The sequence below is a fragment of the Pituophis catenifer genome, unplaced genomic scaffold (genome assembly GCF_029215685.1).
Source record: "Pituophis catenifer annectens isolate HBS135680 unplaced genomic scaffold, rPitCat1.0.hap2 SCAF_8, whole genome shotgun sequence".
Lineage (NCBI taxonomy): Eukaryota > Metazoa > Chordata > Lepidosauria > Squamata > Colubridae > Pituophis > Pituophis catenifer.
The window spans coordinates 55,876,304-55,892,661 of NW_027256888.1; the positions used below are offsets into that span (position 1 = coordinate 55,876,304).

At 32.8% G+C, this 16,358-nt stretch overlaps 1 protein-coding gene across 2 annotated transcripts in view; it reads right to left on the minus strand.

Annotated features, from left to right (window-relative positions):
* LRBA (LPS responsive beige-like anchor protein) overlaps window positions 1-16,358 on the minus strand; it is a 369,838-nt gene that overhangs the window by 263,178 nt on the left and 90,302 nt on the right. For both annotated transcript variants that reach the window (XM_070948936.1, XM_070948937.1), the window contains 3 exons: window positions 12,514-12,592; window positions 12,092-12,225; window positions 8,052-8,113 (listed from right to left, as the gene is read on the minus strand). In XM_070948936.1, coding sequence (XP_070805037.1) covers window positions 8,052-8,113; window positions 12,092-12,225; window positions 12,514-12,592 — 275 coding nt within the window. The remainder of the gene's footprint in view (window positions 1-8,051; window positions 8,114-12,091; window positions 12,226-12,513; window positions 12,593-16,358) is intronic.

Consider the following 16,358-nt stretch of genomic DNA (forward strand, 5'->3'; position numbering starts at 1 on the left):
TCAAAGATTCAGTTCGAAAGCCAGCATGGTATCATCCTTCTGACTAGACTACGTACCCCAGGGTGTATACTCTGTTAACACAAAATTCACCTTAAATGGTTCAATTTTTTAAAGACCTGGTGTGCAGGTGAAGCAACAGGATGCCTTAAAGTTTAAGGGTGAAGGAAACACTTGTTTCTTCGCTAAATTATGTTCTCTTAGTTCTTGACGTCTGGGGAGACATGCTTAGACTACTATTTCCAGACTAATTTTGATTTTTTTTAATTGAAACTTTGGAATTTACAATGTAGTACAATAAAACAGTTTTCTTTTCTTTTTTAACAATGGCCACTAAAATAATAAAGATGAAGGATCTTACAGATTTATTTATCTTAGAATACAGAATATAATCTTCAACTATTCAAAATACAGGTAATATTTTGGAGCTGCTCTAGAGAAATTTAAATGCATGGTTCCTGTTCAGAATCTTATATGAGGGGAAAATAGCTTTTTAAAATCCAAACAAAAAGTATTTATATCACAGTTGTATGTATGAATGTAAACCTAGTCCTAATCTTTAAATCTAAAATTTAAAGAATTTAATTTTGTCTATCAATATCCAATGAAACATTTTATATGTCTTATTCATGTATAATAAAACTATTTGAAAAATTCTAAATAGGTTAAGTATATTTAAATGTTAATGAATTTGGAACATATAAGAAAATAATAATAGTATGATTAACTGTATTTTTGCCTATTGGCATTAATTCTAAGATGAATTAGACTATCCCACAATTTGTTTGAACATGTTAAAAAAGTGCATTAGGGTAAAAAAAATGAAGTATGTGGTTCATAAAGAAACAAAATTTTGAAGGAAAAAGATGATGGATACTATGGGAAAGTGAAAATAAGGATGTGATGTGCGATGTGTGATTTTGGTATTAGAGGACTTCCATTTCCATGTGATGGATGCTAGCTCCAAGTAGACCAAGAAGTTCAAGTTCCTTGCCAACCATAGCCTTGTTCCCAGGATCAAAATATAGCTTGTCCGTCTGGAACCCACTCTGTATTTCGGACATTAACATGATTGAGCAGGTTCAGAGGTATTTCACGAAAAGATTACTACACTCCTCTACTCAGAATAGAATTCCCTATGCCACCAAGCTTAAAATTTTGGGGTAGGACAATCTGGAATTGTACCACCTGTGGTCTGATTTAAGCATAGTACACAAAATTGTCTGCTATAACGTCTTAGCTGTCAACAACTTCTTCAGTTTCAACCACAATAGTACATGAACAATCGATACAAACTCAAGATAAATCACTTCAAACTTGATTGCAGGAAATAAAATTTCAGCAACAGAGTGGTCAATGCCTAGAATGCTCTACCCGATTCCGTTGTTACAGCCTCAACCCATCACAGTTTCAACCTCAAACTGTTTATCGTGGACCTCACTCTATTCTTAAGAGGTCTGTAAAGGGAGCTTGCGTAAGTGCACCAGTGTACCTACCGTCCTGTCTTACTGCCCCCATTTGTATTTACATCCTTTGTTTATGTTCATACCTACACTTGTTATCTTGTACATGTTTGACAGATACAGTAAACAAACAAACAAACAAACAAACAAACAAACAAACAAACAAACATACACAGGTGGAGCACTTTATGTCTTGCCCTTTTTTTTAGAGTGGTTGCTATATTATCTGGAATGCAAAGAGTACTATCATCAACCCAAGTCAGAACACTTCTGGCCCAGATGTGATTGATTGCCATTAAAACTCTTTTAGAGCTAGAGCTATTTGAATGGTCCATTCCAGGCACTTCATGGATCCAAATAATCACCAGAAGGTGCTTGGGGAATTTCACAACAATCTGATAGATTAATCCATTGAGGATCTTGTCTGGTGTTATTAATATGTGACCCAGTTGTCTGTCAGTCTTTCCCCTAGGGTTTACTGATTTAATGAAATCTGGACATGAAGGTGCAAACAATGCTTAGAGCAATAGTAGAGAAAGACAAGAAATCTGAACAAGCACAGATATATACTTATGTACAGACCATCTGTGGCAATAAGGAAGAGTAAATCTATTACTTTTTATTGTGCCAACATGTCATCTGGCAGGTGCACCATGTAGGAGAGAATAATTCTCTGCTAGGAAAGACCCAATACCAAGAATTCTTCTTTGTAGCTCTGATTAATTACACCTACATTTTGCTTGGTTACTTGAGATTTCTTTTAATCTATGATCACTTATGAAATGAAGCTCTGTCACATATGAGGTAGATCTCTGCTGATTTCTTTGTGCAACTGGAGAGAGAGAGAGAGAGAGCAGTTTTCTGAATCCAGGTGATTAACACCTCATTTCAAGAGGGAATACTGTTGAAGAAAGCTGTTGTGTGTGCCCTCTTAATGAAGCCTTCCCTGGATCCAGAGGTGCTAGACAACCATCCCCCAGTCTCCAATCTTCCTTTCTGGGAAAAGTTGTTGAGACAGTGGTCAAGAGTCAACTTTGACACACTATAAAGGAAATGGAAATACCTATTCAGTCCTTAACATGGAACAGATATGGCATCGTTTGTACTAATGGATGAACTTTGTTGAACCTAACTGAAGATCGTCACAGATTCTAGTCCTTTTAGATGCCCATGTACATTACTCATAGTGTTTAAGTTATATCAAAAGGTTAACCAATCAATATGCAGCTTTTCTGAAAAACAATTAAGAGTCAAGTTATTATTTATAGCATAGGAAAAAGTATGTTAGGATTCAATCTTGTGATATTTCCATAGCAAAATTAACTTATGCTATGGGGATTCAGTATTCCTTTTAATTACATCTGTATTCACTGAAGAATTGGACTTCAAATTATGCATCAGCATAATACAATCACATCTACTGTATATGATTCAGTCAAGAATCTTTTAGAACAGCTTCTAAGTAGCCACGTTTACAGCACATTGGAATGAACTGGGAAGTTACCAAACAATAGTTATTACAAAGGCTGTTTCTCTTCAGGTAAGGTCATGGTTTGCATATCAGTCTGAGCTGATAAGGCCATTTTAATTTCCAGTAATTTTGATGATGGGTATAAGCTAACTGATGGTAACCAATGCTCTTTAAAGCATGGATACTATTTAAACAACCAGAAGAAACACCAAGAGCACCAAGAATAAAATGTGTATTGTCTTGGTTAAGAGTGTTGTGAAGAATTTACTTCTCATTTATTGGTTGAATTCATTGTGGCTGTCATGTGTGATAAATTGGTTAGTGAACTCTGTGCCCCACCTTACATCGGCATGCACAGAGACAAATTAGTTCTGTACTTTGCTTTTTCATTTTACCAAAGAACACATTTCTCTTCCATTTGAATCATGATATCTAAACCATCTTTTTCATCAATTCCAGTATAATGCTGGAATGATCCTTACATTCTTTAGACATTATATGCCCTTTTTCAGTGTCATATAGCATTTGTTGATTCTAAGAATATTTATGATGATTTTAATATTAGGCAATTATAAAGCTGGCAGTGTTCGGATCAAAACCATCAGACTGTGGAATGTTCTACAAACAGAACCAATTGATATGAATTCACAGAGGTTGACAGAGAGAACCACTGTTACAAGTAAGCAAGCAGTTCTATAAGTTCAGACTCTATTAAACTGTATGTATCACGAGAAAATAGCATTTTTTAATTTTAATTGACATTTTAAATGTTTAAAAAATAATTATGACATCTATTTTTAAGATCATGCATTTAGACTGATATGCAAGTTTTTGTACTGTAAAAGGGGAACAGTCATTTTATGATACTCTGATTACATCCAAAGTCCACTGAATTTTGGTGTAATTCAATTACTGGTGTAATTGAAATTTTTCTGATTGATTCATTTAAGAACTATGCACAATTGTGGATCTTTGCAGCAATTGACTCAATCAAATAATTTATAAACCAAATCAAAATTATTTTTCTTGGTCAAAGAATTTTGCTTATTGTTGTTTCTAGAGTCATTTCTGAATCCTTATTTATCACAAAGCTACACAATAAAATAAAAAATCACAAGGAAATAAAAGATACTGCTTAGAGAAATAGAAATCCGACTACAGGATGCATATAATCTAATGCAAAAAAGCAATGCATCTTTTTTCTTTCTTTCTTTCAGGTTGCATAATGTTTAAAGGTCTCTCTCCTAATACCTTTACTCACTATTCCAAAGTCTTCTGAAGGTAACCATGGTTATGTTCAGGAATATGCAAATAGGTTAAAGTAAAGAAACTTTTCAAAATGTATAATTTTACTGGACAATTTTTAGGACCTGGTTTACAAACATTGAGTAGACTTAAAAAACAGCTGTCAGCAACATATGAAACTTTCAAGACAATTTCTTCTATTTTTTGTACTCAAAATGCTACATTTTTCATTTGTTGTAGAATGAATTAAAGGAAACACATCTGATAAGCTAACAATTTACAGATGTTTTCACGTGCATATCTGTATGCATGCAATAGTATAAAACTTAAAATTGTTCTTATTCAAGTAGCATTTCATAAGACCTTTTAAATAAAAAGCATTCTGGAGTAGGACAGAAATAGCTCTACATAAATTCTGGACATGATACACTCAAAAGGAGCATCTGGCTGAGAATTTCACACTTTCGGTTGGTATAATTACTTGGACAGGAAGCCAGACTAGATGGTGCATTGAGCTTCAACGTACTGTATGCATTTCTGATAAATGGGAAAAGAATAGATGACCTGGCAGAAGGCTCAGACAATAACATGTGATTTACAGGACATAAATGCAGCTACTATAAGATTTATCTGACAGCCCTCTACGATAGTGGACTGTTGAGTATCCGATGGAATGATTTCTAGTCTTGAATGTCTACTATTGAGTAGCCACACACATTATTTATTTATTAGATGTTTTGGGTTGAAACCATTTTTAAATGATGCACTTCACAATACTTAGCAATAAATTTAGCGTTAAACTCTAGAGGGGAGGTAGTGTTATTGGAATATATGTCAGACTGAATTAGGATGAGCAAGCCAATGCTTTTATAAAGAAGCCTTGAATGTAACATGGATTCTTTCAAAAAATGATATTAATGTCAAGTAAGCAAGGACATTCTTCAGTTAATACTAAATGCAGAATTCCTTTATGCTGTTAAACAGCATTGGTACTTGGCCTCAGAATACAGTATCAATTAAAAATGTCCTGAGGTCTTTAGGACAAACGAGGACTTCTGATGGAGTTGACAGGGAGAATAAACAATAGTATTTCAAATAATTTGTCATTTTGTGTATACTATGAAAAAAAAGGCAGTCAGTGTATTTAGGAAATAAGTAGCAGCAATGGATTTTTATTGCATTGCAATAAACTTTTAAAAAAATATATAATTACTTTAAAAAATATCAGTGTATTACTTTTAATATACTTTTTGTGCACAATTTGCATTTGTAAAACTTAATTTCTGCATGATTACAGAAAATAATTTTAATAATATATCATGATAGAAATTAATCATAGCAAAGCTTTAATGTGACATTATGTCTGCCAATCCATAAAATTTTAAAATCACATTTACAGATGCGTATGTTTAACTGTATTATATTATTTATGTGATTAAACCTAGTTTCTGACCTGATCTTTCGATCTTTGGCCCCTCTATCCTCTCCATCTCTTCTTAAAAAATAATTAAAATTTTAGCAAGAGGGTCACTTCATTTTCCATCTTATTTGAAAAGAAAAAAAATCAATCAAGCTCAACCCCATCCCTTCATAGTATTTGTAAAATGTCGGGCTGAAATTCAATTTTGATGTCTCAGGCTTCCTATGGTAACACAGTTTTTCTCTTTAAAAATATATCATTTCTATGATTGCAATACTAACCTCTCTAAATTAGAAAAAAATCAGAGAAAAAATATGTAATTATCACCCAAGTTTAAATCTTTATACCGCTGAGATCCTTTCAGTTTCATTCCTTGGATTTGTGTGTGTGTGTGTGTGTGTGTGTGTGTGTGTGTGTTATAGCTACTCTTTTCAACCAGGATATCATTTCTAGTTACTGTATTCTTTTTTCAACTATTTAATACAAAACAACATATTTCACTGTCATCATCTCAATTAATTCATTACCATATTGTATTCAATAACAGGACATAATATGAATGAAAAAGAGAGACATTAGAGTATACCATTTATTCTTTGAATCACAGAACTATAGAAGTAATTCTGATACAAGTAATTTTCATATGCATTCATAGTTATATATATTTTATATTAGTGCATGTGTTGGGTTTGTGTATTGTGGGTGCTAAACAATAAAGTTTTAACTATTTTCTCAATTAATAGTACTTTTACATGTTTATCACTGTTTCAAAGAAGGTATTAAACAAATAAAGTTCCTTCCTTTTCCAAAATCATTATTTTAAAATATGCTGCCTTGGAAATCTACCTACCTATCTACCTACCTACCGGTAGTGGGTTTCAATTTAGTTTGCTACCGGTTCGCTCACGTGTGCATGCTGCGCGCATGCGCAGAAGGGTGGGTGGGCGGAGCCTCCCGCCAGTACCGGTTCGCCCGATCCAGGGCAAACAGGTAGCAACCCACTACTGCTACCTACGTACCTACCTACCTATTTATGTATTTATCTCTACCTACCTAAAATTGTATAGTACCCAGATGCTTATTTGCATTTGTAGAAACAATTCAAATATTCCTAACATGTTTGAGTGCATTACTGAATAACAGACTCACTAGAAACAAAACTATTCTTCACTAGTTCATTGTAAAAATCCATTAGCTGTAATCTCCAAAAGTAATTGTTTTTATTGCACTTTATTGTCGATGCAAGTTATTGATTTTTCACACCTTCTATGATTCTTTCATTTGTATTCATGAAATGTCTATCAGCACAGACTAAATACATTTGGCAATACAGGCACTAAAACAAATAAATCAATGTAAAAAAAACATTAATTTTGCATTATCCTTATTCGTCAGGCAAGTAAACCATAAGGGCTTTAAATGAAGGTCAAAGGTTCTGAAATGGGTCAAAACCCTTGACCTCTAGACCAATAACATTCCCATTAAAAAAAGCTATTTTAAAGTTTTAAGTAGGGGAATTTACTATCAGTAAAGATGTGATTTTTAAAGGCCAAAACAAAAAAGCTTGATAAAAACTTTCCATATGATAAATGGGAGATGAATAAACTATTGCCATTTGATCAACTATGTATTATAATTTGTTGACATATCTACTTTTTTAGATTATATTTTTTTGTAAAGCACAATTAATTACAACACCACTTTCTACAATAGTACAAAATATAAAGTTATTCATATTACTAAGAGTTGCATTTTACATTTCTCATAGAACCTATGTCAAGAGCAATTAGTATGAGGTCCTATGTATTTTAAATCCTTTTTAAAAAGGCAAAGATCAAATCCCATTAATTGTAATGCAGCTATATTATTTTACATTATATGTTAATGTCCATAGTTTTGTATTTTCCTTGTTAAATATATTATTGGGTAAAAAGATGCCTCTTATTAAAATAATATATATTAATATATTAATAAATCACAAAATTTTAAGGCAGTATCTATCTTGATCACATTGGATAATATAATATTGTTAATGCATTGTTTTATATACTAGTGAACTTTTCTAATTTTTTCTAGATTCTAGAACTTCTGTTATTTCAAGGCAACACGGATATTGGCTTGGAGGTGGGAATGTAAAATATAATGGGACACCAAATTGCAGCTACCTCTGCTGTTGTTCTGAGTCTCTCTTTTGTAATCAGGTTTGTTGAGTAATGCCACAATAATGTTATTTAGGCTATTATCATTGAACAGAAAGAAAAAGACATGAAATTGTGACAAAAATGGGAGTTTGGAGACAAATAATTGGGAAAAAATTAGATCTCAAGTTGCTGAGGTTAAAACCAGAATATCAATACCAATGATCTGAAATACAATTTCAAAAGCTCTAAAACTAAATGTTTTTTGATTGCTAGTTTGCTTGCTTGTTTTATTGGCAATACTAGCTGAAACCTACCTGAGAACAAAGCAGCATGACCAATTCCACAACTGAACTGCTAGATTTCATACATACAAGACCTAAAGGAAAAAAGAAAGGGAATTACATACTTTGATTGGCTTTACCTTCATATATTTAATTTACAATATTGGAATTTTATTATATAATAAACATTCTATTTGAGATTTGATAATATTGTCCCTATGCTGTAGAATAATTCTCATTTAATACAAGGAATCTCACATATCCATTGTTTATCCAATTGTTTATGTCAGTAGAATATGAATTTAAATATGTACACTAATCTCATCACTGCAATGCATAATTTTAATATAAAATGATAACCTGAAGCTATTTAATTGGTATTACATAAATATTAGGGTTTCAAGTTAATAAAACTAAGTATGGCATATGGTATATTGATTTATAATATTACATTTCTTCACCTTGGAATAGATTGATCATTATATATGCAGAGAAGGGAAATGGTTCTGTGACCTTTGCTTTCTCCATTGCGCTCTCTCCCTTCAGCCCTCCAGCTATCAATCAAGTTTCCATTTTGTTTCATGGCAGCCGACATCCCAAGCACTCTTATTAGTACTTTGACCCTTGACCCTCACCTAAACCTTAAGGAGGTGGAGAGCACAAGAGTAACCTATACATTTATAAACTAATTTGGTTATTAATATCAGTTCACACTTCATGCTATTTCCCCAGTATAATATGAAAACATGTTATCCTAAACCCCCTAAAATGGTGGCATTCTTTTCAGCAATCAATGTTTCACCGTGCCAAGTTTAATTCTGTTTGTCTTTGGGCTTCATTAATTACACTGAAAAAAACCTACTAAGCCATAATAGCACATATTTAATATGTTACAAAAATAGATAGACTAGCTGAGGTATTAGATTTTAAACTCAATGTTTCTATATACTATTAGATACAACATAATGTATGTATGTGATAAACATTTTATTTATGTATTCATTGAATTTAGGAATCATTCCACTAATAATGCACTTAATAATACTAAATTATCAAACTCCTTAAAAATCATAAATTTGCAATGTATGCTAAAGTATTTCCCTGAATTCACCATTTAGCTTGCCCAGTTTATATGACCTTTTATAATGGCATTTTTCAAGTACTCTAATACTGAAAGCAGAATCTCTCAATTTTCTGGTGTATTTCCTAAACGTCTGTACGCATGTCACTAAGATAACACAACTGTACTAATCAGAACTGAAAATGTGCCAAAATCTAATTTTTAACAGAACTTTAATCACCATTTTTAATTTCGATCATCTAGAACATTTTATAAACTTTTAATAGATTTGCAATTGCCTTGAGATCTTCTCCTCTGAAATATGAAACAGTCATATTTCTGGAAAAGTAATAGCATAATAGCTGATACCATCCACTGCACCCCCCATGAAAATCTATCTTCACATATTGTATATTACTAAACAATTCATATAATGTGAACATTTAAATGAAAAATGGGCAACAAATAGGAATGAAAATATATACAATATTATTATATGATAATCTGTGATTGGTTTATCAAAATATAAAATACAAAGAGAAATTCAAAAAAGTAATAGAAAACTAGGAGGAGGGGGAGGGAAAAGAAAGAAAAATGATGTAAAGAGGAAAAAGGAAAGAAAAAGTCACCAAAGGTAGAGCAACAAACCTTTTAAATGCAATTGTCTGATTCATAAATCATTTGTACCGCCTAATACTTGAATTGTACACAACAAAAGGCCACCATCTGCCTGTTCTTCTATTTGCTAAATCTTTCTGTAAATCAGTTTCAGATGTTCAAGGTTACTATGCATTTCCTGTATTGTTTCTCTAAAAACTGCCTTGCCCTCTCACAATTTGAAATACTCTATTGAAATTATACATGAATTATACATAAAGTCTATATTCTTTCAATACTATAAATTACTTAACAGTACTTACTTTCAACCCTTTTATAATCAAAAGTAATAATGTAATAGTTTAATAAACCAGCCAAGTTTATAAACCTGATATACCCAGATGATTATATTTTACTATGACTCTTATATTATCCTAACATTTTGTTGCTCAACAAACAATAAAATTATCCTGTTTAACAGTGTAGCAAAAAAGTCATGAAGACACTTTGCTATTTCAGAAAGAGAATAATATAATTTATATGTTTATTGTATACATGTATACAATGACAAGGTAATATGAAATAAATAGAGTGATCAACAAAAATTAAAGTTTACAGTTGAATCAATACAATTGTTCTGAGTAGATGCCTAAGTAAGAACCAAAGTGGAAGTCGTGGCTAAGAGGACTTTTACTAAACTTCACCTTTTTCATCACTTTCCTGCATCAAAAAGCCCTTCTTTCAGTCACTCATCCCTGGTCATCCTCCATATGAATTATTGTAATGGGCTCTAGATGGGGCTATCCTTGAAGAGCATCCACAGTTGTAACTGGTGCAGAACGTAGAAGTGTGAGCATTTTGGGTGCCCTAGGGTTGCACATGTAACATCTCTGCTACGTGAGCTGCACTAAGTACCAGTTTGCTTCCAGCTCCAATTCAAGATTTTGGTTATCACCTTTAAAGCCCTTCGTTGTATGGGACTAAGTTTCCTGCTGGGAACCATCTCATACTAATTACTGTCTCCTCCCACCTGGTCAGGAAGAGAGGGTGTGTTACGAATCCTGTTGGTTAAAGAGTTCTTATTGGTTGGATCCTGGAAGACATCCTTCTCTGCCATTGCCCCTGGCCTTTGCAACATTTTCCCCCCAGAGGGAAGGCAGCCCCCATTTCTAGCCTTCAGCTAGAGTGTGAAAACCTGACTCTGCCAACTGGCATGGGGGATGGACAAGGCTATGTGACTGTGGAGGTACTAATGACAGAATAACAGAGTTGGAAAGGAGGTTGGAGATCTTCTAGTCCAACCCCCTGCTCAAGCAGGAGACCCTATACCATTTCAGACAAATGGTTGTCCAATCTCTTCTTAAAAACTTCCAGTGTTGGAGTATTTACAGTTTCTGGAGGCAAGTTGTTCCACTGATTAATTGTTCTAATTGTCAGGAAATTTCTTCTTAGATCTAAGTTGCTTCCTCTCCGTGATTAGTTTCCATCCATTGCCTCTTGTCCTGCCTTCAGGTGCTTTGGAGAATAGGTTGATTCCCTCTTCTTTGTGGCAATCCCTTAGATATTGGAACACTGCTATCATGTCACCCCCTAGTCCTTCTTTTCAAGGGTGGCAGGTGTTTTCTGCCATTTTAACTCTTTAACTTTTAATATTTTTATCAACTTTTTAATGTATGTCTTTAACTTTGTTCTTTATGTTTTATATTGTGAATTGTTTGTTGTCTTGTAAACCACGCAGAGCCACTCAGGTGAAATGGGCAGAATAGATATGTTATGGATAAACAAAGTAATAAAAATGGTGAGCAATAAAAATGGTCTTTACCGAAGCCAACGAACTACTGAAGCCACACAATGTTTTTATAAACCACTGAAAACAGACTGTATATTAAAAATTCACAGATTCAGCATTTCATAAAAAACACTGCATGGCTTCAGCAGTTTTTGGCTTCAGAAACGAGAACTCTGTGTGATGTTTTTAATAAGAGGCAGTCCATTGTTAAATATAAGTTGTCCATAAATTGGACATTCTTAACTCAGAAATGACTGCATGATATTCTAAGGGAAAATGAAGGAAAAAAATGTAGTTGGTTATAAGGATAGGTAAAAAGGATAGATGAACAGGAAAAGTGACCAAGCAATATACAAAATAATAATTGAATAGAATATGACGGGGTAGCTAAGTACAGTCCCCCCACATGTATACTAAATCATCTTGTGGCTTTTTAATTCTAATTATATCAGCTGAACGTAATCCTAAAATAAATACTAAATAGTTTGGTGGCAATACTTGGCTATTAATATTATTTCAATGATTTATTCAATATAAAGAATAATTTTAAATTAGCTTCCAACGTCAAATATTTATTTAAAATATTACAGTTCTTAACTTATAAAAGCATAAAAAAGGGAAACTTACTTGTACCTTCTATCAGTAGTTCTTGACCATGACTACCCAAGAGGGTACGCGAAAGAAAAGGAGCAAAGTCCACAAATATCTCCCTCAGAAGAGGGGCAGCTTTTTCCAAAGCATGCTCAAGCCTCTCTGAAATACTAAGAGATGTACAAGTTCAATGAAAAACATAATTTAAGGAGCAAAAATTCTCTAAGGAGAAAACAATCTGCAAAAGTACAAAATGCATCAACAAAAGTCAACAAGCCAGTGGCTAAACACAGTGAGTTTAATTATTATTTCAACGGAAATAGCAGTGATAGAAATCCAAAATTTACTATAGGCCTCAAATGAAAGAGCACAATCCAGTCAGAAGTGTAGAGTGAATTCCATATTATTTAAATAATTTGGAATATGATATAGCCAGCTGGAAGAAACTTAAAAGTTACCTCATGTTTGAAGCAGAATCCTCAGGCACAGAAGAAAGTGTAGGAACAGATGGTAATCTTGAATCTGATGATCCATTGCCTGCCAAAGAGATTTTTAAGAGTTCAAATAGCTGTAAATATATGAAACTATCTTTAATCAAAACCCATGCTAGTTCAGTACTTTCTACTTTGACTGGTAGCAGTTCATTTTGGTTCCAAGAGCTTTACTAGGGCCACTGTCTTAATTAATCCTACTCTATTCTCATATGAAGTAAACAGAGCTAGTGGACACTTGTATTTAAATTTACCAGCTCCAAAACATTTATATGTGGGACATATTTCTTTTCACATTTCTAATTTTTAAACAGTTTATCCTACATCTATAGCTTTATAACACTAGTTGATTTATGACACAATAGTTCTGAATTCAAAACAGGGGTATCAATTTGTAAGTATACAGAGTAATTCACATATAATTCAGCAGATATGACTAGCACTCTACTTTGTCATCAGCAGCATATTATATTAATATTGTTCTTGGAATCTTGGAAAAAGATAGCTCAAGCCCTTAAAGACCTGAATAACATTCAAATTATTCCCTGTGTTGCTTTTAGGGAACTCATTATTACCAAAGTTATCCATTACCAAAGAGCATCAATTAAAACTGTTTTAACTGACTGGGAAACAGACTGGGAAAAGAAAGAATAAAAAGTACAAAAAAGTCTGTTGTTTTTCTTTCTCTACTTTGATTAAGATATGTGTGCTTTACATTAACAGTGTCTCTCTACTCTTTAAAACTTGCCCACTTCTAAGAAACAGTGTTCACACTTACCAAAATCTGGTTATTAAAAGATGGTATGATATAGAGATGATGAAAAGCTGCTATAGCTTAAAATACAACTGTGCAATTCTATCGAGCACTGGAACTACAGAGTATTCCCATTCTTGAATAATAGATATATACTGGATATAAAAAGTGTTTTTATTAACTATACAGAAGGTCTCTCATGTTTCTATTTTACTATCAGAATATATCAGAGGGATCATATTGACAGCTATGTTTCTTAACCAATAAAATGCCATCTAAGATGATTGAAACTAGGTGAAATATTTCAGATATTCCTTTATTCCAAATAGTTAATTTCAGTAACTCATTTTACAATTTGAGATATTAACACTGAAACTACCCAGCATTTTTAGAAAGAAAACAATCTGGAATACATTTTCTATATAATTGCTATGATTACTATCCTTCTGTTAATGAACTACTATTTTTAACATTTAATGGTTTTGTATAATATCTAAGTACCGTATTTTTCGGACTATAAGATGTACCGGAGTATAAGGTGCACCAAGATTTTGAAACAGTAAACAAGAAAAATTTTTTGCCCTCCCTGGCCCCCAGGAGCACTCTGCAGGCTTCCCAAACCCTTTGCGAAAAACGGCCCGCTCGGGGTGGGGTTTCAGGAGTGAAAAATGTGACCAATACTATTTCTATCCCATATCTGGGTTTGAAACCAGACTGCTGTTGCACAACTACCTTCTCTACTCTTTCTCAGATAAATAAATGAACATATATATATTTTTTTAATTAAAATAAATCTTCATCTCATTCAAGATCAAAAATGTATTTAGCTAAAACTATCTCTACAAGAAATAATGCATACCATTAGATCAATAAAATTACATAAAATTCCAGGTCCTAATAGTTTTCTGATAATGGGAATAGGAATGGGAGATGGAATGTGGGAGTGAGAAACATATCAAAATGGACCCTTCCTAGGGCTGTAAAGGTGACTGGCAGAAATGTATTTTCAGACTTGCAAGACAGTGTCAGTCTTGCAAGGTTGTCCACACAGGAAACATGCTCATGTGTACTAATTATATTTTACTTTAAGGTTATATTAATAGAATCTTGAAAAAGTAAAGATATGATGTTAAATTGTGTTCCAAAAATTTTGAATATCTCAAAAATAAGAACTTTGGATTTATCACGAATTTTCCATGTTTTTTTAATTATTTTAAAAATGAATATCGGCATGGAAACTTCTATGCAGATATGGTATATTGTTACTTATGGTATCCTGCATCATACGAAATTTGCAATTATAAATTGTAATGCAGAATCTATGATAAAAATTTGAGAAAGGAAAATATAGCAGTATTGCATGTATTTTGTATATATTTGTGTGTGTGTGTGTGTGTGTGAGTGAGTGAGTGTGTGAAAATTATCACTTTTCCCATAATATTTATGTTTTAAAAAATAAACTTATAACTATCACAAAGATGAGGAGCAAAAAAAAAAAAAGTAAGCACGCAAGCTAAAAATCTGTTATAATAAATGTTCTTCCTTTTAAGTTGCTACTAACTCTGATCCTTTGGGATGTGGCAAGTTATAAATCTAACAGGACAATATTAAGTTATTTGAGATATCAGCTTCTGATGTTGGACATTCAGAGTCAGCAACAGAGTTTTTGGTTACCACTAACTAACTGAAGAGCTTGGTTTATGATGAAAAACTTGGCTTGGTGCCCAGATGAAATGAAGTTTTATTGCAGCACAAGCTACTTCAAATCACATTTTCCATACTGCTAGAATCAGTAGAATGTAAATAGCAGTGCAGCACATCTGTTCAGGCTAATGCCTGCCTTAGAAAGGAGAAGCAATTCCATATAGCAGTTCCACTCCAAACTTAATTAACCAGTCAGGAAAAAAAATTGTGCACGTTTAAAAAATTACTTGGTCAGTTGATAGGTTTAAAACAACTGTGCAACTTAATATGAATAAGATAAAACCTAAAGCTAAATATATACAAAATGCCACACATTGAATTGAATCTCAAATTTTACATTTCCTATATACAATATATGAGACAGTGTTAAAAAACATCCAACCAATTTCTTAACACATTTAGATTTCAGACTGTATCCTTTAGGGTAAAAACATCCAAGTGGTTCTACAGATTAAAATACCATTTAAGGCTTATAACTTCAGCACTGATAAAAATAGTAGTCTCAAAGAATATATTAGATTAAAGATTGTGAAAGCACAAAAATGCCAGTTAGGCATTGCTCTGCAAGCGTTTCCAAAGCACTACATCATATAAATCTTATTTAGATAAATGTACTAAATGTATTTCCAGTTGAGTTTTCATTTTAAAATGGTTTTTATTCATTTAAGGAAAGAGAGATCTTTCAGAAGCATGTTTTCTTCTAAAGCTGACATGCAAGTAACTGTGGTAACTACTTCAAACAAGTGGAACCCAAGTGGCTTATCTCTCTTATCCTTTTACTGATAAACTGGCTCCCTCAAACTGACAGTTTTACAGACATATGTAAGGACATAAAAGGAAATGCAAATAGATCATCTGTCTAGCACCCTTCTAGTGAAAGCTTATTGTTTATTCAAGGTCCCCAAGGGTCTAAACAAATAATGTCTCTGGCAATAAACTGCTCTTAAGAAAAGGGGTTGTTCCCAAAGCACCTGCATGTCTGAATGCATATGTGCAAACAAAGGTGTCACCTAACTACTAGTTTAATGACAAAGTAACAGCTATGAGACAGATTTTATTTCTCCTTTCTTTAGTAACAAAGAATTCTTTTTAAAAGGAGTATGTACAGTAATTGGCTAAAGAAATATTTTACATAAACATATTGTTGCCTAATATAGAAAAAAGATTTAAAAAGTAAATCTCAAGTTATCTGTTGCTATTTTAAAATACAAGAGTGAATTAATTCACTTATTGCAAAATTTAAATACTATATATCTCAAATTTATTTTCTTTACAGTAGTTACCTGATGCTCTCTTTAGGACTGAAGCATACATCTTGTCCACTATGAGAACTATCCTAAACACCCTCACTGCA